The sequence below is a fragment of the Mustela nigripes genome, chromosome 6 (genome assembly GCF_022355385.1).
Source record: "Mustela nigripes isolate SB6536 chromosome 6, MUSNIG.SB6536, whole genome shotgun sequence".
NCBI lineage: Eukaryota > Metazoa > Chordata > Mammalia > Carnivora > Mustelidae > Mustela > Mustela nigripes.
Window position 1 is genome coordinate 134,271,096 of NC_081562.1, and position 22,220 is coordinate 134,293,315.

The 22,220-nt window shown below is 48.2% G+C and overlaps 1 protein-coding gene across 1 annotated transcript in view; it reads left to right on the plus strand.

Annotated features, from left to right (window-relative positions):
- The window catches only part of FAM171A1 (family with sequence similarity 171 member A1), a 126,387-nt gene that overhangs the window by 67,156 nt on the left and 37,011 nt on the right, over window positions 1-22,220 (plus strand). The window contains exon 3 of the mRNA XM_059404255.1: window positions 9,640-9,732. Coding sequence (XP_059260238.1) covers window positions 9,640-9,732 — 93 coding nt within the window. The remainder of the gene's footprint in view (window positions 1-9,639; window positions 9,733-22,220) is intronic.

Here is a 22,220-nt window from a genome sequence, read left to right on the forward strand (position 1 = left end):
CTCAGTTTACACACACAACACACACAACACACACAACAGAATCTGCCCGTTTCCCCTGCGTCCTCTTTTGTACCTTGTTGATTCTAACTAGCAGGATGACATTAGGGCAGGGCTCCGGAGCAGACCTCCGTCGTTCTGCCTCATGGGGCCTGAGAGAACACTGGCCAGAGAGGCCCGGGGTGATGGGGACATAGTTTTTCTCCTCCCCCTTCTCACCTGCTACGGGAAAACCCACTCCTATGTGTTTCTGCCGTACTCTTCCTCACTTCTGGTGCTTCTGACACCCAACATGTGGGATATTTTCCATACAGCAAGCAGTTCTCAAATGCTCTGTCACCTGCTGTGGGTCCTACAATTTAACTCGGTTCTGATTCTGTCTGGAGACAGCATTGGATCCCACAGGTGAAGGGCTCAGTCCATGACACCCCTCCCCCCCACCCCCACGTCAGACGCCTGTCACATGTCCACGTTGTCCCCTGGGGTTCTGACCCACCGGCTGTAAATCAGAGGTTCTCCATACCCCTCCTTGGGTTCAACTCATTGGCCAGAGTGGCTCCAGAACTCAGGGAAACGGTTGGTAAAAAACCAAAGTCAGCCAAGTAAATTTGAAAGTCTGTTTGGCTTTATTTAAGTGATTCATGAATCAGGCAGCACCCATCTCTCCAGCAGAGGGGAGCTTTAAGGAGTTGCACAAAAGGGAAGGTTTTTATAGGAAGAAGGTGAGGAGTTCTTAACAAAAGAAAAGACCTTTCAGGCAAGGTCATATTTCCTTAGTGGGGAGGGCAGGGGGTCTTTCTAGGTGGGTCTGACCTCATCTTCTTTTGAGGGGGAACGGAGAGGGAGGGCCCATGTAACCAGGTACCTCCCTGATGCCAATCAAAAAAATTCCTGACTGAGACAGTTGACTGAATTTCTGGCGAAGGTTGAAAACACAGTCAGGATAGGTGCGGTATTAAGTTCCAGTTTGGTAATTTGGCCTAAGTGACACCATTCTGGGCCTGTGGGGTTTTTCTGGTTTTTGTTTTGAACCCAGTTTACTGAGTAGATCACTGGTTTATTACAAAGACTATTAAAGGGACAGCCAGGGGCACCTGGGTGACTCAGTGGGTTAAGCCTCTGCCTTCGGCTCAGGACATGATCTCGGTCCTGGGATCCGGCCCCGCATCAGGCTCTCTGCTTCCTCCTCTCTCTCTCTGCCTGCCTCTCTGCCTAGATGCAATCTCTGTCTGTCAAATAAATGAATAAAATCTTGAAAAATAAAAAAAATAAAGGGACAGCCAGAATGGAGGAGATCACACGGGCAAGGGTTGTAGGAAGGGGTGCAGCATCTCCATGCCTTTCCTGGGCAAACCACCCTCCCAGCATCTCCGTGTGTACACCTACCTAAAAGCTCTCTAACCTCACCCTGTTGGGTTTCTACCGAGGCTTCATGATAATCGGGACTGGTGAACTCATTGGCCATTGGTGACTGATGGCATCTCCAGCCCTTCTGCCCTCCCCACGGTCAAGGGAGTGGGGCTGGAATTTCCAACTTGGTTGGTTCTCTGGCTGACCAGCCCCCACCCTTAGGTTATCTAGAGGCTTTCCAGAAGTCTCCTCATCAGCTAAAGCTGCCTTGAAAGGGACAGGTTATAAATAAGGCAAGCCACCTTTATGGTTCTTATCACTTAGGAAATTCCATGGGTTTAGGAGCTCTAGTCCAGAAACAGGACCAAGACCAGATACGTATTTCTTATTATGAATCACAGTGTGAAGTTACCACTCACCACCTCACAGTGCTCATCTCCCACAGAGACAAGATGGTGCCTGACACAGATTTAGCCTGGGATGGGGTAGGTGGGGAGTTGACATGTCCCCCCCTTCTGTCCCCTTACCTCAGGCTGCCACTAGCACCTGGACCACATTGTCTGTTGGCACCAGGATAAGGGACAAGGAGGGGCTGAGGGCTGGAGGGAGATGCTGCCAGGGTGGAGTTTGGAAAGCGGCTGACCTGGTTCTGGCACCCAGTCTCTGCTTGAGCGCCTCGAGCTTCCTTGCGGATCCCTGCAGGACGGAGCTAATATCACCTGGCAGAGTTGTTCTGACTAAAAAGCAGGGAACGTACATAAACAACCTTAAAGCACCTAAAACACAGTAGGGGCTCAATAAATAGCACAGTGGCTGGCAAAATACCAACGTCGGTGTTCATCTCTGTGCCACCGCGCCGCTGAACACAGCCCGTCAGAGCCCCCACCGCCTCTGGGAACACATGGAAGCCAAGTGTGGCTGTCTCTGCCTGTAAAGACCCGGCTTCTACCCTCATTCACAAAAATTCTCTTTAGTTCAGTTTACATTTATTAAGTACCTGTTATGGGCTAGGCACTGCCCTGGCCCCTGAGAATAGAGACCAAGAGACACAGAGCTTGTCTCCAGGGAGTTGTGTAGTTAGCTTCAAAGCCATTCCTGCCTAATGGGTCTGTTCCCGCATGCATATGTGTAGGGGATGCTGGAGAAGGAAAGTTCAGCCCAGGTGAGGGAATAGGAGGATGAATAGACATTAGCATTAGAAGGTGCTTGTAAGGGGCACCTGGGTAGCGCAGTCGGGTCAGCATCTGACTCTTGGTTTCAGCTCAGGTCCTGATCTCAGGGTCCTGGGATTGAGCCCCACATCAGGCTTTGTGCTAACTGTGGAAGTCTGCTAAAGTTTCTCGCTCTGTTCCTATGCCCTGTACCCGCCACCGCTGGTGGTTGCATTCTCTCTCTCTCTCTCTCTCAAATAAATAAATACATCTTCCCCCCCCCCCCCCAAAAAAAAAGGTGCTTGTAAAAAAAAAAAAAATACAGATTCCAGGACTCATCCATTCAGTCCGGGGAACTGAACCTGACGTCTGCAATTTAACAAGTAACCCCTCCCCACCCCCCCCCCCCCACACTCCACTCACGAATGGAAAGCATTTACTGATGTTGGGGACCCTGCTTTGTGAGCTACAGAAAGTGGATGTGATACAGGTACAACTGAGGAGATCTTCTAGAAAAATCTTAGAGAAAAGGGGATGAACCTGACAAATTATTTAGCAGACGAAATGCAGAATGCCTCCGGGAACAAGTGAGAGAGAATAAAAGGCAAGGACAAAACAGAAGAAATGTAAGTGGAATCTTGGGTTTCTAGCTGGTGATAGAGCGGCTGGAACAGATGGACAGTGGGATTAGGAGACCCACCACTCACTCCGTGGTTCCCTCAGGTTGACTCAGTTGATGCAGTGGGTTAAAAGAAGCCCCTTTCTTCTTCCCCACTCCCCTGTGCATCCTCTCCCCAGGCTTGAAGCTTAGACAGAGGTGAATGCAGGTGCTAGTGGAGGTGGGGGAGATGGTGGGGCAGGAATGAGTGTTGGGGGTCATCACTGATGATGAGTTTAGTGGAGAGGACGCTGGTTTTGAGCTGCCTCTGGGACACAGATGTGTTTAGCCTTGTAGTTTGAAATGATTTGAGGGCTCAAGGGGTTTGGAGGTAGAAACGTGGTTTGGGGGTCATTAGCCGTGTTGAGATAAGAACCATGAACTCATTGGCATTGTTGAGTTCAAAACCATGAACCCACCAAAGCATGGGGGGCAGACCTGGGACAGCACTCTGAGAAGGCCCACAAAACAGGAAGATGATCTTTGTTAGGTTATATATGAAGAAAATATTGGACCGCCTCCATTTTTCACACTGAAAAATCACTGGAAACAACCCAGGGAATTTCAAATGGTAGCCGGACACCTCGACTCCACCTTTGCTGGGAGAGCTGCTACACACAGTATCAGTGTGTTCTATAAAGTCACCATGGACCCCAGGGTCAGTACTGAGCCATGGATTTTAGGGGAGATGCAGGTTAGGGTCCTACGGGCTTCCTGTCATAACATTTTCATCGGCCAAACAATACATCACCTTGGTTTATGTGTGTTTGGGGGTGTTTAAAGACACATGATTTAGGGGCACCTGGGTGGCTCAGTTGTTTAAGTGTCTGCCTTCAGCTCAGGTCATGATCTCGGTTGGGGTCCTGGGAGATCTGGGATTGAGCCTGAATTGGGCTCCCTGCTCAGTAGGTGTTCTGCTTCTCCCTCTCCCTCTGCTCCAACCCCTGTTTGTGCTCTTTCCCCAATAAATAAATTTTAAAAACTTAAAAAAAAAAAAAAAAGACACATGATTTACTGCATACTGCTGGTTCATGGACATGGGACTCATGGCCCACAGCTTCATAACTCCTTGAACAAAGCTTATCTGACATATATGTTTCCCATAAGCACCTCCCAGCCGTCCTGCAGTTAGAGATGGCGGCCCTGGGCCTGGGGGCCATTTTAAACAGTGAAATCACCAAAGCAAGCACAGGAATGTGAAAAACTTGGCACAAAATAGATCGCCAGAGGATGCTTACAGTATATGAGCCGAAAGGGAAAGGCAGAGCTTCCCCTTTTGACCTCCACTGGAAGCGCATGGTCCTGAGCCTCAAATTGTTGACTGCTCTGCTCTTTGCACGTATAAAGCATCATGAGGATTGACTATGGGGTCACAGATGCACGTTAGCAGGGAGCCGCATTCGCAAACGCTGAAACCACGAATAATGGGGGTTCAGTGTACTGGAATTACATTTGTTTCAACTTCATTAACATGATTATTTGAAGAAAAGCAACCATCTCCATAATAATCATTTTCTTAAATGAGTCAAAAAAATGGAAATGATGTGGTTTCGTTAGAAGGGCTTGGGGCTAGGCGTGAAGACCCCTGGGTTCTCACCCTGCCCGCCTCCCGCCATCCCCCACAAGGGGGCCCCTCCCGGCTCTCAAGACCACATTTCTCATTTCTAAAACTAAATTAATTAGACTGAGTAATTTTCAAGGGTCCACCGAGGTCTTTGGTTATGTTTCTCTGCTTGCCTCGTAAATATAATAAAGATACTCTTAACTAGAATCTGACAGAAGAGGTGACCAAACCTCCTACTTGCCTATTGTGAAAGGCAGAGTAAGCTTGTTTCCAGGTCAAGGTTATAGTGTTGGTACTGCAGACACCTGGGCAAGGAATAAAGAAAAGTTGGGAAAATTCGAAACTACAAAATTCTTTCTTCACTACACTGGCACACACGGTTTCTTTGGCCTGTGCATTCTTCAGAGATTTGGGGATGGATTTCTGTTTTCATTCTTGACAGTCCTTCCTGGGGAGCATGTTGGTTCTGCCCTTGCAAGGAGGGAGGTGTAGATTGGAGGGGGGGAAGCCCAGCATAAGGAGAGTAGCCCTTACCCTTGGCGAACAGCTAAAACAGATTTAGTTCTAGAAAATGCAGTCCGTCAACACAAGACTGTAAGTCCACCTCTTAATTATTCCCTTCTCCGTAGTTATGACTCTACCAAGCCTGTTGCAGCAACCTCCAACCTGGCCCATCTGCCCCTTCTAACCACCTTCTCTAATCAGGGAGCATTCATGTCTTTAAAAAGAAAAAAAAAATGGGGGCTCCTGGGTGGCTCAGTGGGTTAAAGCCTCTGCCTTGGGCTCAGGTCATGATCCCAGGGTCCTGGGATCGAGCCCCGCATCGGGCTCTCTGCTCAGCAGGGAGCCTGCTTCCTCCTCTCTGCCTGCCTCTCTGCCTACTTGTGATCTCTGTCTAATAAATAAATAAAATCTTTAAAATATATATATATATGTATGTATGTATACATATATACACACACACACATCACATATATACATATTATATGTCTATAACATATACATATTATGTTACATGTCTGCCTAAAAGGCCTTCAGTGTCCCCAGGATAAAGTTTAGACCCTCCTCCCCTAGCCACTTTTTTCTTACGTACCTCGTGTTCTCTAGAGCTGGGCCATTTGTTACTCTCTTGACGAATCTGCCCCGCCCTGTGTTTGTCCGCACTGATAACTCTTTGCCTGATGTTCTCTTGGAGAGTTCGTCTTAGGTCTTCGTGCCCAGCCTGGCTGTTTGCTGCTCTGTGAAGTCTTCTGACTCTCGCAAGGACAGTTAGACCTTCCTTTCTCTCTATTACCAAAAAAACAAACATCTACCTGGAAGGACAAGCACCTCCAAACGTCAGCATCTCCCCTGTGGTGGGGTCCGAGGGTCTCTCTGCACCCCCAACCCCGGGAGGCATTCAGTCCCTTCCCTCCCAGCCCTGGTGGTGCCTCTGCTGCCTCAGCCCACTCATCACGAAAGGTCATTTTTCTCTCCGGGAAATAAGGCTTGAGAATGTTTGCTAGAGTGGATGCCTTATGTATGGAAGTACCAAGGGTTTCGGTTAGAAGTGTTAACAGAAGCCCCTGCTGTGGTCACACACATCTCGAGAGACCAATCACAGGAGACGTGAGAGCTCAGAGCCCCCACAGCAGTCGGCACAGAGCTTTTCAGGGCCCAGGAAGTGCTACTTAGGATATGTGTGAGCTCTCCCATGGGACAGGGCAATCCTGAAGGCAGCATCTGGACAATGATCCTTTCTTCCAGGGCGTTAGGGACCCAGTGCCTTTGGGAGAAGGGGTCATTGTGAAAGGAGGTTAAGTGTTCCTTTGAGGTGGTTATGAGGGATTTATCCAAGTCGGGTCTCCCTGCTTTAGTCCTAGCTCACAGGCATTCCCTGACCCACCCTCCCCCAACCTGAAGTGGACTTTTCTCCCAATTTTGAACTCCTAAGATGAATTCTTTCCTTTTTTTTTTCTTTTTTTGTAAAAATAAATTAAAAATACAATTCATATACCATTATATATGGTATAATTCATATACCATTAAATTCACCATTTTGAAGTGTGCAGTTCACAAGAGTATACAGCCATCACCACTGACCAATCCCAGAATATTTTCTGTACCCACCATGGTCCCCAGGCCCTGGCAGCCACCAGTCTCCTCTGTGTCTCGGTGGTTGACCTAGTCTGAACCTTGCAGGTGAATGGAATTCTACAATACGGAGCCTTCTGTGTGTGGCATCTTTCACTTCAAGTAGCATTTTCATGGTGTATCTGTGGTGTAGAATCTGTATGTTTTTTTTCCTTTTTATGGATGAACGATGTTCCCTTGTATGGATCGACCTCATTTTGTTTCTCTGCTCATTGGTTGGTAGCTATTGGGTTGTTTCACTTTTCGGCTATTACGAATCATGCTGCTATGAACACTGACTTAAAAGTTACCGTGTGAACATACATTCTCAGTTCTCTTGGGTCTCTACCTAGAAGTAGAATTGCTGGCTCAGGTGGTAACTCTATGTGGTTTTTTTGAGAAACCACCAGATTATTTTCACAGCACAGAGGAGCATTCATGGGTTGTTCCTGCAGTGACCACCTTCTACTTGCTGTATGCCTCAGACCCCTTCAGAAGTAGAACCTCACAGGCCCAGATTGCCTCCAGCGTTGATCTGTTCCACACATTGAGCACTGGGCTGTGTATATAAGCAGCTCAGTAAGACTGTAGAGGGGATATGAAAAGAGAGGTCATGTTCAAGGTCAACTCACTGGTCTCCTCCTGGCACTATTAAGAGCTAGTAGTGCTAATTAACAGATACTCGCACCACTTGATGTTTCTGGTCCCTTATATTTTCCCAGGAAGTCACTTTACCTCTCTAGACCTTGATTTTCTCATCTCTAAACTTGGACTGGAAAAAACCCAGTGAGTTTTTGAAATTGAGTCAATGTAGCATAGCATTTGAGAATAGACTCCAGAGTTAAGTCCTAGATCCAGTATTTACCAGCCGTGGGATCCTGGACAAGTTAATTCCTTACCTATAAGCCTGTTTCCTTACCTGTCAAATGGACAAGTTAATAATACTGATTTCACAGAGTTGGGGTTTTTTAAAAGAGTTGTTTATTTGAGAGAGTGTGAGGGGAGGTGGGGGCGGCAGAGAGAGGGAGAGGAAGAATCTCAAGCAGACTCCCTGCTTAGCATGGAGCACAATAGGGAGCTTGATTGCACAACCCTGAGATCATGACCTGAGCCCAAACCACGAGCTGGAGGCTTAACCGACTGAGCCGCCCAGGTGCCGCCCTAGAGCTGTTTTGAGATTTAAGTAAATTACCAAATTTAAAGCACTTAGAATCATGTCTGATACGTTACTAAGAGTTCAGTGACCTTAATGAGTATTATTTTTCCATAATACATTTATTTGTTTTCTCTGGCTTCATGTTCTACCCAGAAAACACGTAGGCTTTGTGATTTTTTTAGCTAAAAGTCTAGGTGCTTAAGCCAGAATTTTAAAAAAAGAGCACAAGTGCTATCATCTTATTAGTTTCCAGAATAAGGGGGCATGTTCTTGTATCATGTGTCATTTGTTAACCTGAGCACATATTTTTTTAAGTCTTTTTTTAACATTAATATTTCACTTTATATATTTTACATTCATATAATGTGTAGCATATTCCTAATGTAAAGAGACTCAGATACTTTGCTAAAAACTTGTAGCAAATAAAAACTAGTCAACTGGGGCGCCTGGGTGGCTCAGTGGATTAAGCCGCTGCCTTCGGCTCAGGTCATGATCTCAGGGTCCTGGGATCGAGTCCCGCATCGGGCTCTCTGCTCAGCAGGGAGCCTGCTTCCCTCTCTCTCTCTCTCTGGCTGCCTCTCTGTCTACTTGTGATTTCTCTCTGTCAAATAAATAAATCTTTAAAAAAAAAAAACAAAAAAAAAAAAAAAAAAAACTAGTCAACTATTGTAGCGTAAGCAGTTGTTCTATGAGAGACTGTAGCATTCTTGTAGCTTCTTGAAAGTCCTCCTAATTAGACTTAAACGAAAAATGTTTCCTTTCCCTCCATTCACAACACTCCTAACACCAAATGCATGGGACTTTTTCTCAATCCAATCAATTCTCCAACTGTCTGGACACCAACTGGGTGTCCTACAGTTCGGGTCAATTCTTACAGTACCCAGAGTTAGTGCAGAACCCCAGGTGAAAGGCTCAGTACCACAAAACTGCCCCCTCCTCATACACAACTCCCGGCATGTCACCTGTTTTCCTGGCAACTGGCTCCAAATCAGGGGTGCCTATAACCCCTTCTCAGGTTCAGTAATTTGCTATGCTGGCTCACAGAACTCAGGGACACATTTATTTACATTTGCCAACTTATTCTAAAGGATATCAGAAAGGATACAGATGAACAGTCAGAGAAGGAGATGCACAGATGAGGTCTGGAAGGGTCTTGAACACGGCAGCTTCTGTCCTTGTGGAGTTGAGGTGTCCCACCCTTCTGGCACATTCACCAACCTGGAAACTCTCCAAACCCTGTACTTCTGGGATTTTCATGGAGGTTTCATCATGTAGGCATGATTGATTCTGAATTTAATCTCTAACCCCTCTCACATCCCTGGAGGTGGAAGGGCTGAAAGTTATAAGCTTCCAATTACAGCTTTCCGGTGACCAGCCTCCATCCAGGAGCCCCCTCCCCCAGTGTTGCCTCATTAGAACAAAAGATCCTCCTACGTAACCCGGAAAATTATAAGGGAATTAGGAACTCCGTGTCAGGAACCAGGGACAGACGCCAAATACTATATATCTTATTACATCACAATACTAAAAATCAGTATTTTTGATTTGAAATCAGACAATAATACAAAGAATGCAGTGTACCCCCAATATTAGATTAGGGCATTTTGATTTAAATTTCAGAATTCCCTCATGTCCGTTTTTGTTTCTGCAGTATTTTCTTCACTGAGCCTGGGCCTGCTTCCAGAACGATCCGCCACTCTAATGGTGTATGAAGATGTTGTCCAGATAGTGTCAGGATTCCAAGGTATGTTGAATATTGAAAGAAAGAGAAGTGAGAGTAACTTTTGGGCCAACTTGTAAGAGCTTACGAAAGACAGCTTCTTGTCAGATGGTGATTGCAATGAATTTACCCAGAGCTGGACACAACGTGTGTTGTCGATGTGAATACGCAAACACACTTGAATTTTTGGTTGAACGATCTGCTGGCTGCGACCTTGTTTCTTTAGTGCCAGCCTTTAAGTGTGTGGGAGAAAAGAAGGGACCCCACTACTCTGTCCATATTGTATCTCTGTCTTCTCCAAAGTCGAGGATTTTCACCTCGTGGGTTCAGAGCCCAGGACCCCACCTGAGCCTCATGAGCAAAGGTTCAAAAGTATTTGAGGGGGTCGAGTTTCAGTCTTGTACAACCAGAAGGATCTAGAGATGTGTTGCACAAAAATGTACTTAAAGCTACTATACTGTGCATTTAAAAAATGGTTAAGATGGTATATTTAATGGTATGTGCTTTGTAACACAATAAAACAAAATCCACCACCCCCCCCTTAAAAAAAAAAGAGAAGGTTCATAGGCTTTCAAGTGTGGTCTTTTTCTCTCTTGTCTCTCATTTTCTTAATTCATCTGAAATGCAGTGATTGTGTAAATGTGACCTCACACCTTCTAACTTCTCTTGCAGAGACACTAGTATAGAAGCTTAAGGGATCTCCCTTAATATGTGGTTTAGAATTAGTGGGTTAGAATTGGGAATAACACTTACGTCAAACGTATTTGTGCCGAGATCAGTTTCTTTCATCTAAATCACAGGCCAGAGAGTGATCTTTCTAGGCTTTTAATAATGTTCCATCGGATTAATTTTTTTATTTAATTTTAATATAAATTTTATAAGAGTCATTCTCTACCTAACCACATTCTTGTGCCATTTGCAAATGAAGAGAACTTATTCATTCCTTTTTTGGCTTAGTGACTGTGGGGAACTGAACAGGCAGCCACTATAATTACCATATAACATTGTATCCCTTTTAGGCCTACAACATAATGATTGGATACATGTGTATATTGCAAAATGATCACAGTAAGGCTAGTTAATAATCCATCACCCCACATAGCTACAAATTTTTCTTCTTGTAGTGAGACCTTTCAGACCTACTCTCTTAGTAACTTTCAAATATACAATACAAAATTAACTGTAGTCACCATGCTATACATTACATCCCCAGGACTTATTTATCTTGTAGCTGGAAGTTTGTACTTTTGGAGCTGCTTCACCCATTTCCTCCACCCACTAACTCTGGCAACCACCAGTCTGTTCTGTTTCTGAGTTCAGGTTGTTTTAGATTGTACATATAAGTTAGATCCTACAGTATCTGTCTTTCTCTGTCTGGCTTATTTCACTTAATGTAATGTCCTCCAGGTTCAACTGTGTTGTCACAAATGGCAGGATTTCCTTAATTTTTGTGGCTTACTAATATTCCATTGTAGATCACATTTTCTGTATCCATTTATCCATTGAGGGACACTTAGGTGTTTCCACGTCTTGGCTCTTCTAAATAAATGCTTGGTGAACATGGGGGTGTGGCGATGGTTTTCTTAAAATGAGGGAACAATCATCCTTCTTTCTCATGTTCCTCACTAAGAGAAGAATCTTCAGGGGCACCAGGTGGCTCAGTGGGTTAAGCCTCTGCCTTCAGCTTGGGTCATGATCTCAGGGTCCTGGGATGGAGCCCCACATCGGGCCCTCTGCTCAGCAGGGAGCCTGTTCCGCCCCCCACCCCGACCACTGGCCTGCCTCTCTGCCTACTTGTGATCCCTCTCTCTGCGTCAAATAATAATTTTAAAAAATACTTTAAAAAATTTAAAAATTAAAAAGAGAAGACTCTAAAGTGTCTTGCTCTCATTTTTGACTGGACTAAATTCTGATATGGACCAAAATGATCTTTTTTGGAATTTTGGTCTCTATCAGAATTTAACCCAGTGGAAAAGGATAGAGTCAGATGGTTGTAATGAATGGCCTATCTGATACAGGCAGACTGTGCCCACCCATGTATGTCATGGCATAAGTTAGGCTATTCAGAGAATAATTTAGAGCTGACTGCAGCTCTTCAAATAGCAAATGAAAACTATTAAACCCCTGGACCAGACTCCTGTGGCGTTGGAATTTGAGACCTACTTTGCATTTCCTGAGGAGAGGAGTCCATGCAGCCTGAGAGCAAGTCCGATCCAGCCTGGCTGGAACCCTGCTGATTCTGATCGGGGCTGTGCCATGTGTCCACGTGGCGGCCAACTGGCACAGCGCAATAAAACAGGAAGTGCAACCCTACAGGTCACAGCAGCTATAGATTTTCTTTTTAGGTATGCCTTAAGACCCGTTATTTTCTTTCACAACCTTGAATGTTTTGATTTTTTAATTTAAAAAACTGACTTTGGGGCACCTGGGTGGCTCAGTCGGTTGGGGGTCTGCCTTTGGCTCAGGAGTCCTGGGATTGAGCCCCATGCCGGGCTCCTTGCTCAACAGGGAGTCAGCAGGGGGTCTGCTTCTCCCTTTGTCTCTGCCCCTCCTCCCGCTCGTGCACACGCGTGCACGCGCTCTCTCTCAAATAAATAAACTAGATAAATCTCTTAAAAATAAATAAAAAGTAAGCAATCGACCACCTCCAGCATGTCACGCAGCGGTCTAAGTTTTCCTCTTCATTGGCCCTTCCCTCACCTTTTCCTCAGACTTAGTCCTCATCTCCTCTGTTAACCAGCTGTCATCATTCTTTGTTCCAGTTTTCTTCTGCTTTCTCTGAATGGCTCATTCTTTCCCCAAGAGGTTGGTCCACCAGCATACCCTGTGGTAGGAAGGTCTCAAGTAGCTGGGCAGCTGGGCTTCTGCAGTGTGGACGTGCCCGTAGGCCTCCATAAATGGAGAGGAGCCAGGCTGCAAGATACAGAGCAGAAAGGGACATTGGCTAGTAGATCCCTAGTAGAGCCTCTCCCCCCCACCCCAACCAACCCCTGCCTGCCCCAGCCCTCACCCGGTATCCCCTGGGCACCAGTATGGCTGTAGCAGCAACTTTCCGCCTCTTCTCTGAGCACCGCCCCCCTTCCTGGTCTGAAATGTCCCTGGATTCACACAGCCTTCCCTGCAGCCTTCTCAGGTGGCGGCTGAGCTCACATGACTTGCCTCTTTCCTCCTTCCCTCCCTGCGGCTGCTCGGAGGCTGGCTGGACCGCTCACCACTGGGGCCTGCTTTCCTCCTGGGCTCGTGCTGTTAGCTCCCAGTTCGCAGGTTCACAAAGCTCCTGTAATTGCTTCTTGGGAATGTTGGCGTACATGTGGATGACGCCCCCCGATACCCCGGCTGCTGTTCCACTCCCGGGTGCTACTCTGCCCTCCTCAGTCACCCTCTTCTGCGTCGTGCCTTAAGGCCTCATTATTCCAGCAAATGCACCACCTCCAAGCTCAGCTTCCTCTCACCCTGTGACAACAGCTCACACACCACTGAGGGCTCCAGAGCCATGACCCACCGAGCCCTCGCCAACAGGGTTGCCTCCCTCCCTAGCCTACATGCAGGGCCCTTCGTTGGAATTGTCCCCTTGCAGATGCACCCCTCCCGCCCTCCAGCAGTGTTGGTCTTCTCTCCTTCTGCCATGTTTGTCTGACTCAGTAGCTTGTGACCCTCAGTGACCTGAGGCACATCTGGCCACCCCAGCCCAGCTACACATGGCTGAATGGAACCTCAGAGTGGCAGCGACTGGTTGTACAGCTGGTCATGAACCCAGACTCTGGATGGGCAACTGCCCTGCAAGACGGGGGCCATTTCCTAGTCGTTTGTTTTCTGAGTCTCCAAGATGACTTCGACACGCTCTTCTCGAGCTCCTGACTTCCTGTGTGTACAGCCATACTCACATCCTTGCTCTCAGCTCGGGATGTCTCTAGTACTTCACAGAGAAGCTGAGAACCTTACCAGCTCACTGCTCCTTGTTGTGTTGAAGGGAGTGTCCCTGTCCCAGCACACGCCCGTCCCCCTGTTTGTCTCTGCCTACCATTCTTCTCTTCCACACGGGTTTAAGTGTTTCCCCTTCGCTCCACCCCACCATTTTCCCCCATGCTGGAATGGACATATATGATGGTTGTGCTTGTCTGCGGATTGCTTCCACGACCTTCCTGGCTCTAGCCACTGCCCTGTGTTTCTGCTGTCCTTTTGGAAGGACGTCTGCATGCCTTTGTTTTCTGCCCCCTTGCCTGTCTTCCCCTGTGCACGCCCTGCAAGCCGCTCTCCTTCCCTAGCACTCCGTACTGACTGCTTTCTCCGAGTCTCTTACAAGCCCCTGCGGCCAAACCCAAGGATGTCTCTCTCCACATCTCCCTGGACATCTCCACAGCATCCCACAGAGATGACTGGTCACTCTTTCCTGAGACTTTCCTCTCTTCACTTACATAACATCATGCCTTGATTTTCTTTCTCCTCTCGGTCACTTCTGTGGACACTTTAGTGACTGTCCTGGGCCAATATTTCTTCTTTCCAGGTCTCTCCCCCAGAAGATCTCACGGGCCCATGTTTTAAGCTCCCGGGACACAGAACTCCCAGTCTCTCACCTCTGTCCCGGACTCCCTGTGAGGGAGGCCCCCTGCTGGCTGCTTCTTGCCATCTCCACTCGGGTGTCTAATAGTCATCTCTGGCATCACGGAAATCGGGCTGTGTTCTCTCCATCTCAGTAGAGGGTGCCTCCCAGGTCCAGCCAAAGCTTGGAACTATCCCTGACCCTTCTGTCCTCACAGCTGGCTCCCTGGGAGAGCTGCTTCTCCATCTGGGTTGCCACCATACCGATCCAAGGCCCCATCACCCCCAGGAGAGCCGCAGTAGGTTTTGAATTGGCTGTCTCGTTCCCACCCTCGCCAGCCCATACTCTAGTCCTCACACAGTTACAGCGATCAAGTCCCCTTGCTTCCGCTCTTCAGCGGTTTTCCTGTTGTACTTGGAATAAAATTCCAAATGCTTACGCTCTGGGCTGGGCAGCCCCCGGCCCTGAGCCTCAGTTGGTGTGCGGTTACCTGGAAGGTGAGGGTCGGTAAGGAGGGGGGGAGAGTGCGGTGTTGGTATGTGTGGTTTGCCGAGGACAGGCGTTCTGCAGCCCGGCCCCCTCCACGCATACGTCCTGGTCCCGGTTCCCATCGTAGACTCTCCTCTCCTCCTTCCCAGACGCCTTTGACTTCCACTCCCACATGTGTGACCCCTTCTCAGTCCCTCTCTCCGTGGGGGGGAGGGCACTAACCTTAGCAAGGTGTTTGTGACAAGGGCTCACAGTGCAGCCCACAACGCCCATTGGGGTGGTCCCACTTTATCCCACTGTGGCTGCCAGACCTCCTTGTCACTGCCTGCTCTGCCCCTCCCTGTCACCCGCCAGCCCCGAGACCTCATTGTCTCCTCTGGTGACTCTGGGGGGCTTCTTGAAGGATCTCAAAATTGCGTCATGTGTCCTGGGTAAGCAGGCACCTTCTCCCCATGTACCAGTTGTGTTTGACCTTCATCTCCCCTTCTCGTGCTCCATGACTCAGCGTTCCAGTGCCCGGGGCCTGATACTGTGAGTGATTTCTGTTATGTTCCTGTGCTTGCACACACTTGCCTTGTTTCTGCTGCCCACGTGTTGCCCACTTGCATTGCCATGGGCTATGCAGTGATTCAGGCCCTGGTCAGTCTCCTTGCGGACCTTGCAGTAGCCCACAACGGGTGTGCTTGGCCTCTAGTCTTTGAGTTAGGATTGGAGCTGAGCATGAGATTAACCAAACTTCCCAGCTCTTGTATCTCCTTTCCAGTACACCTTGCACTAAATGGCCAGAGGAGTCTTCTGGGAGCAGAGCTCCTATTCTTTCAATGTCCCAGTGCCCCCCCACCACCGTTTGCCCTAGAATAAAATCCAATCTCCTTACACAGCACACACTCCCCTGATGATCTGGTCTCAGCCTCCCTTCTCCGGGTTCTTCTCCTTTAGGTATCGAAGGAGAAAGTATTCTAGCCTAACTGAAGTTCCTTTTCTGTTTTCCATCTGGGGTACCCACCCCACCTTCCAGTCTGTCTCCAAACCCTCCCTGGACATCAAGACCAGCAAAGGCGACATCCTCTGGGAAGTCTTGTCTCCCATCTTCCCTGGAGATGTGACTCGTGCAGGCGCCTTGCCCTTCAACCTCAGTGGCCACGGGGCTTATATCCTGTGCCCACCAGCTCAGGGGTAACCAGTCCACGGTACAGCCAGGGGCTGGGAGAGAAAATCTGGAGCCATCAGTTCTTTCTCTTCCTTTTCCTGGGATTGATCTAAGAACCCAGAAGAGGTGAGAATCTCAGTAGAGTGGTTGTGAGGTATAGTGTGTTTTTGATCATGCCAGAACACCTAGAAACCCCGGTTAGAAGAGAAAAGTGTAAGGAAAGGAAGCTGGTTGGTAGCAGGACAGAGAGAAGCCGACTGGGGATTAGCGGAGTCCTGTTGATGACCCTGTGTTGGAGTGAAATCTACAGACTCCTGCTGTGTTGCCCTGGGCTTCCAGGAGCCCAGAACAAGGTGCTCCTGCAGCTTCCATGCCCTCTGGCTCCTACCCTTGTGTTCTGACTCATCCCTGTCTTCCTTCCTGCCCCAGCAGGTCCTTATCAGTAACAGAAGAGTGGATTAAAACAACCCTCCAGCTGGGGGTTCTGTATCTTTTTCTGATAACTCCCTTTCCCGTATTTGGTAGTATACCTTATCTCTCCACCTAAAGTTTTCAAAAATCTGAAGGTAAAAAGTACATCCTGTTCACCCTAAACCTTCCCAGGGCCTGGCCGGATACCTGCCTCATGATAGGTAATCAGTGAGCAATTCATTGAAAGACTGAATAAATTCCAAAAAAATTTTTTAGGGGCGCCTGGGTGGCTCAGTTGGTTAAGCGTCTGCCTTAGGCTCAGAGTATGATCCCAGAGTCCTGGGACTGAGTCTGGCATCAGGCTCCTTGCTCAGCAGGGAGACTACTTCTCCCTCTGCCTGCTGCTCCCCCTGCTTGTGCTCTCTCTCTCTCTCTCTCTGACAGGTAAATAAAATCTTCAAGAAAAAATTTTTTTTGAAGATTTTATTTACTCATTTGAGAGAGAGCGCGAGAGAACAAGCACAGAGAGAGGAGAAGCAGACTCCCTGCCGAGCAGAGAGCCCAACGTGGGGCTCGATCCCAGGACCCCAGTCATGACCCGAGCCGAGGGCAGACATAACCGACTTTTAGGTGCCCCTAAATAAAAAATGTTTAAAGTATAAATTAGAAGTGCTTTTTGCACTTCCTATAGGAATTGTCCACTCCCTGGTCAATTATTTCCTTGTGGTTTCTAAGAAAAATGCAGCTCACACCCAGGCACATGCATCATGGTAAGAGTAGTTGAAGAGCTTTTTCTCTATGGAGCAGGAGGCACGGTCCTATTATAGGAGCATAAATCATTCAGTTAGGTTTTGTTACAGTTAATGTGTTCAATCTCACTCCCTCCTGTTTGGACATAACAAAAACAGAACCCTCACTCCCTTCCTAAGATCTCATTTGCATCCCAGCTTTTTTAAATTACAGAAATTTTTGCTAATTTTTTTATTTTTTTAAAGTAGGCTCCACATCCCCTGTGGAGCCCAGTGCCAGGCTTGAACTCACAACCCTGAGATCAAGACCTGAGCTGAGAATAAGAGTCAAGCACGTAATTGACTGAGCCACCCAGGTGCCCCAGAAATTTTGTTAATTTTTTCACTGATCCTTGCTCATGAGTGTAATAATTGCTACTTGTGTTTTTCCTTGTCTCAGTAGAGTTGAGACATGACCATAATAATGCTGCGTGTTTCAGGTCTTCTTACCAGTTGAAAGGAAAGCCATAAGTAAATAATTTTTGGTCTTTGCCGTTCTGTTCTATAAAATTAATATAAAACTGAATTTATAAAAGCTATATTAAATTTTTGTTCTCAGATTGGTCATGTATAGGTGAATTTTTTTTTAGGGGGTGGATTCAGAGGAGAAAAATCAGTTTGTACTTAATCAGAAATGTAAGTACCATAAGTCTTTGAATTTTAGCATGTTGCTCAGATGTTACAATGTGTTACACACTTCTGAGAAAAGGTAGGTGGCGTGACAATCATTCGGTAATGAAGCTTCTCGCGTTATGTGCATGGTCTTAGGTGATGTCGCCCCTTGCTCGGTTGTTTGTTTTTTTTTTTTTAAAGATTTTTTTTTAAGATTTTATTTATTTATTTGAAAGAGAGACAGCGAGAGAGAGCATGAGTGAGGAGAAGGTCAGAGGGAGAAGCAGACTCCCCGTGGAGCTGAGAGCCCGATGCGGGACTCGATCCCGGGACTCCAGGATCATGACCTGAGCTGGAGGCAGTCACTTAACCCACTGAGCCACCCAGGCGCCCCCCATTGCTCAGTCTTGTGTGACACTGAAGTCAAAGCTTTCAGAGAAGGAAGACTGCTGGGTGGAGGTGAAAACAGAAGAGGGGAGGGAGCCCATTGTCCTCATTAGTTGGATGCTTCATGCTTCAGTAGATGTTTTTGTTTTGAAATGTTTATACCCAGGTAAAGTAGACTTAATAAACACATGGAAAATGACAGTGTTCCTAGAAAAATAAAAAGACTGCTCACTTGTTTTCTCCTCTGTAGGTTTGGTATTTGTGTAAATTCTGAGCAGTTGGCCTGCAGCTCCAGCTCCTAGAGCATCCAGCAGACCTTCATGGGTCTCAGAAGTGGGGCATCTTGTTGACTCTGAATTTGAGAACATATATAAGAGGGTATCATATCGTGTACACACCTACACACACACACACACACACACACACATATACCATGGAATAGTACTCAGCCATCAAAAAGAATGAAATCTTCCCATTAGCAATGATGTGGATGGAACTAGAGGGTATTACGTTAAGCTAAATGAAGTCAGTGCAAGAAAGACAAATATCATGATCTCACTCATATGTGGAATTTTTTTTAAAAGATTTTATTCATTTATTTGACAGAGAGAGATCACAAATAGACGGAGAGGCAGGCAGAGAGAGAGAGAGGGAAGCAGGCCCCCCGCTGAGCAGAGAGCCCGATGCGGGACTCGATCCCAGGACCCTGAGATCATGACCTGAGCCAAAGGCAGTGGCTTAACCCACTGAGCCACCCAGGCTCCCTCATATGTGGAATTTAAGAAAGAAAACAGGTGAACATCTGGGAAGGGAAGGGAAGGGAAAATAAAATAAGATAAAAACAGGGAGGCAAACCATAAGAGACTCTAGGAAACAAACTGAGGATTGCTAGGGGGGTAGGCAGGTGGGGGATAGCATAACAGAGTGACGGGTGGGCCTTAAGGAGGACACGTGATGTCTGAGCAGTGGGTGTTCGCGCAACTTATGAGTCATTGAATTCTACTCCTGAAACTAATAATACACTATATGTTAACTAAATAAAATTTAGATAATATAATAATAAGATACCACAAAGATGCCTTGGAACCTGACTGCTCCAGGGGTGGGGGGCACCAGTAGCACCCACTGATTTCTGGTCCCCAGGGCTCCGCTATACGCCCCACCCACCTCATCCACACCACACCCCGCACTTCTCCGCTCAGTGACCTTACTCTTAGCAATGACCTCACCATGTTTCACAGAGAGGAGAGGCCACCAGGGAGAAAGATGGCTTGGTGGCTTCTCTCTGGCCTTGTGACGCGCCCGCTGTGGCCCCCCTGCACCACCAGCCCCTTCTCTCTAAGGTGGTTCTGCCCTTTATCTCTCCTCAGGCCCTGTGGTTTTCCTCCTGCTCTCCCTCAGCTTCCTGAGCGGCAGCCTGCCATTCCAGGAAAGGCCTTCATAACCCCCCTTCCTCCTTCAGGTTCCACCGCATTTCTGCGCTCTCCCGAACCAAAGAAGAGTGGCCGCTGGGGGCCTCCTTCCAGGTCCTGGTCGCCCCGTGGCTGGGCTGAGCTGCGCAGACCTAGGTGTCCTCCTGGAGGATCGCTTCCCACTCGTCAGCTCCTTGCCCCTCTGGCCTCTTCCCACTCTTTCTTCTCTGCCCTCCTGTCCGCCTCCAGCTATCTCTTCAGTTTCTATCCCAAAGCCTCTGTCTTTACCCGGCATTCTGTCGCTTCTCACCTGAACCCCTTCATGACAGCTGCTTGGCCCGCCTCCAGCCCCTCCGCCGGCCATCAGAACTGGGTGAGCGCAAATGCAATCTTCTCCTCCCATCCCGGGAGCCCTGCCGACACCCCTGCCGGCTGCCTCCCCTGCGGGGCCCACACAGCCTGCACCTGGCTCCTGGGGTCCCCCGCCCTCCCCAGCCTCAACACCCCTGCAGGCCGCCTCCCCTGCGGGGCCCACACAGCCTGCACCTGGCTCCTGGGGTCCCCCGCCCTCCCCAGCCTCAATACGCTGGCCCTGCTTCCAGGTGTGCGCTCCCCTCCGTCCACCCCCACTCTGCCTCCAGACACCGTCAGGGATGCCACCCACAAAGTTCTCTCGAAGTTCCTCTGTACTTTTTCGCACAGAGCTCCTCTTTTGGTGCTTAAGACACTGTGGTAATTAAGCCATGCCCATGAAGCCTTCTGTACTCCTGAGCCCCGGGACAGCAGAGCCGTTGTCCTCTCCCTCTTCGTGTATCCAGTGCCCCTTGCAAAGGAGACTCTGGGTGCATGTCTAGATCACTGCCAGGAGGCTCAGAGCATCTGGGGCAGTCATTCCCAGTCTGGGGCAGTTTTGTCCCCCAGGGACGTTGGGTCGTGGTGTCTGGTGACTTTTTTGGTTGTCACAACTAAAGAGCTGCTGCTGGCATCTGGCGGCTGGAAGCCAAGGGTGCTTTCAGCTGTGTTTCAGTGTGCAGGCAGCCCAAGCCCCTCTCCCAGCAGCTCCCGGGCCTGAAATGTCAATAGGGCTGAGACTGAGGACTCCTGACCTCGTGAGAATGGAGACCGATGACATTTGGACTTCATGAGCTGCTGGATATGGTTGATCTTTCCGCGTAGTTCTATAAATCTTGTTGAGTACCAGCGACATCTAGGACACCGTGCAATGTGTTGTACAACACACCTGCTTTCAAGGGGCTTCCACCCAGAAGGGGAGAGGAGATGGGAAGTTCGTGTTTATCCTGTACCTGTTCTGTGCGCGGAGGCACTGCCAGGCATCGTACATGTGCGCTCTGATCCAGCATCACAGCAGCCATATTACGAGACAGGCATGATCCATACCTGTTTTAAAAATAAAGAACCTGGGCGCCTGGGTGGCTCAGTGGATTAAGCCGATGCCTTCGGCTCAGGTCATGATCTCAGGGTCGTGGGATCGAGTCCCGCATCGGGCTCTCTGCTCAGCAGGTGGGGCCTGCTTCCCTTCCCCTCTCTCTGCCTGCCTCTCTGCCTACTTGTGATCTCTGTCAAATAAATAAATAAAATCTTTTTAAAATAAAAAAATAAATAAATAAAATAAAAATAAAGAACCTGAAGCCCAAAGTCACTCAAATAGAAGACGGCAGAAGAAAGTTTTAAACGTAGAGCTGAGTGATTCCCCTGATCCATGATCTCGTCTCATGGTGCCTCTGATTAGGGAGATGTATACATTTCTAAATAAACCTAAGAGAGGGCACAGTAAAATCCGTGCTGGAGGGGCGCCTGGGGGGCCCAGTCGGATAAGCATCTGCCTTCAGTTCAGGTCCTGACCCCAGGGTTCTGGGATCAAGCCCCTCCCGTCCAGCCCACTGCTTACTGGGAAATCTACTTCTCCCTCTCCCTCTGCCCCTCCCCACCATTCGTGCTCTCTCTCTCTCACAAATCTTTTGTTTAAAAAAAATCCATGCTGGAGAAAGATATAAATAGCATTTAGAGGTTGGGGTAGGATTCTTTTTGCCTCTGGGGACATCAGTCTACGAGTCTGAGTGCAGGTAGGTGCTCAGATGGGCTCAGATTGCCCCTGTTTGTCCTCGGAAGCCACAACTATTGGGATGGCCTCAGGGACTTTGGAGGTTTATCCTATTAGTAGGGTTGTGGCCATTGGAATGGGCACATACATAGAAGAGGTGGCATTTAAGACACATCTTGGAGGACGTGGAGGACGTGCAGATAAAGACTACGGGGGAAAGGTACGAACACGTGTGTGGAAGCACAGAGCTGTGCAGTCCTGCTTGGCCAGCGGGTGAGAGGTAGGCATGGTGTACCAGGAAGGGAAACCGAAGTTAGGATTGAAAGTATTCCTTTTTGCCTCTTACTAAGAGAATGACTGTGGGTAATTCACTTAACCTTGCTGGGCTTCTGCTTCCTCGCTCATAAAGAGGAGAGGGTTCTTTCGTCACAAGATTGTTGTTCATATTCGTGAAATACTATGTGTATGAGAACTTTGTGGGGGCACTTGGGTGGCTCAGTTGGTCAAGCTTCTGACTCTTGGTTTCAGCTTGGGTCGTGCTGTCAGGGTCATGAGATTGAACCCCACTGAGCACAGAGTCTGCTTGTCCCTCTCCCTCTGCTCCTCTCCCTGTCCTCTGTCTCCAGTCAATAAAATCTTTTAAAAAAGAACCTGTAAATTC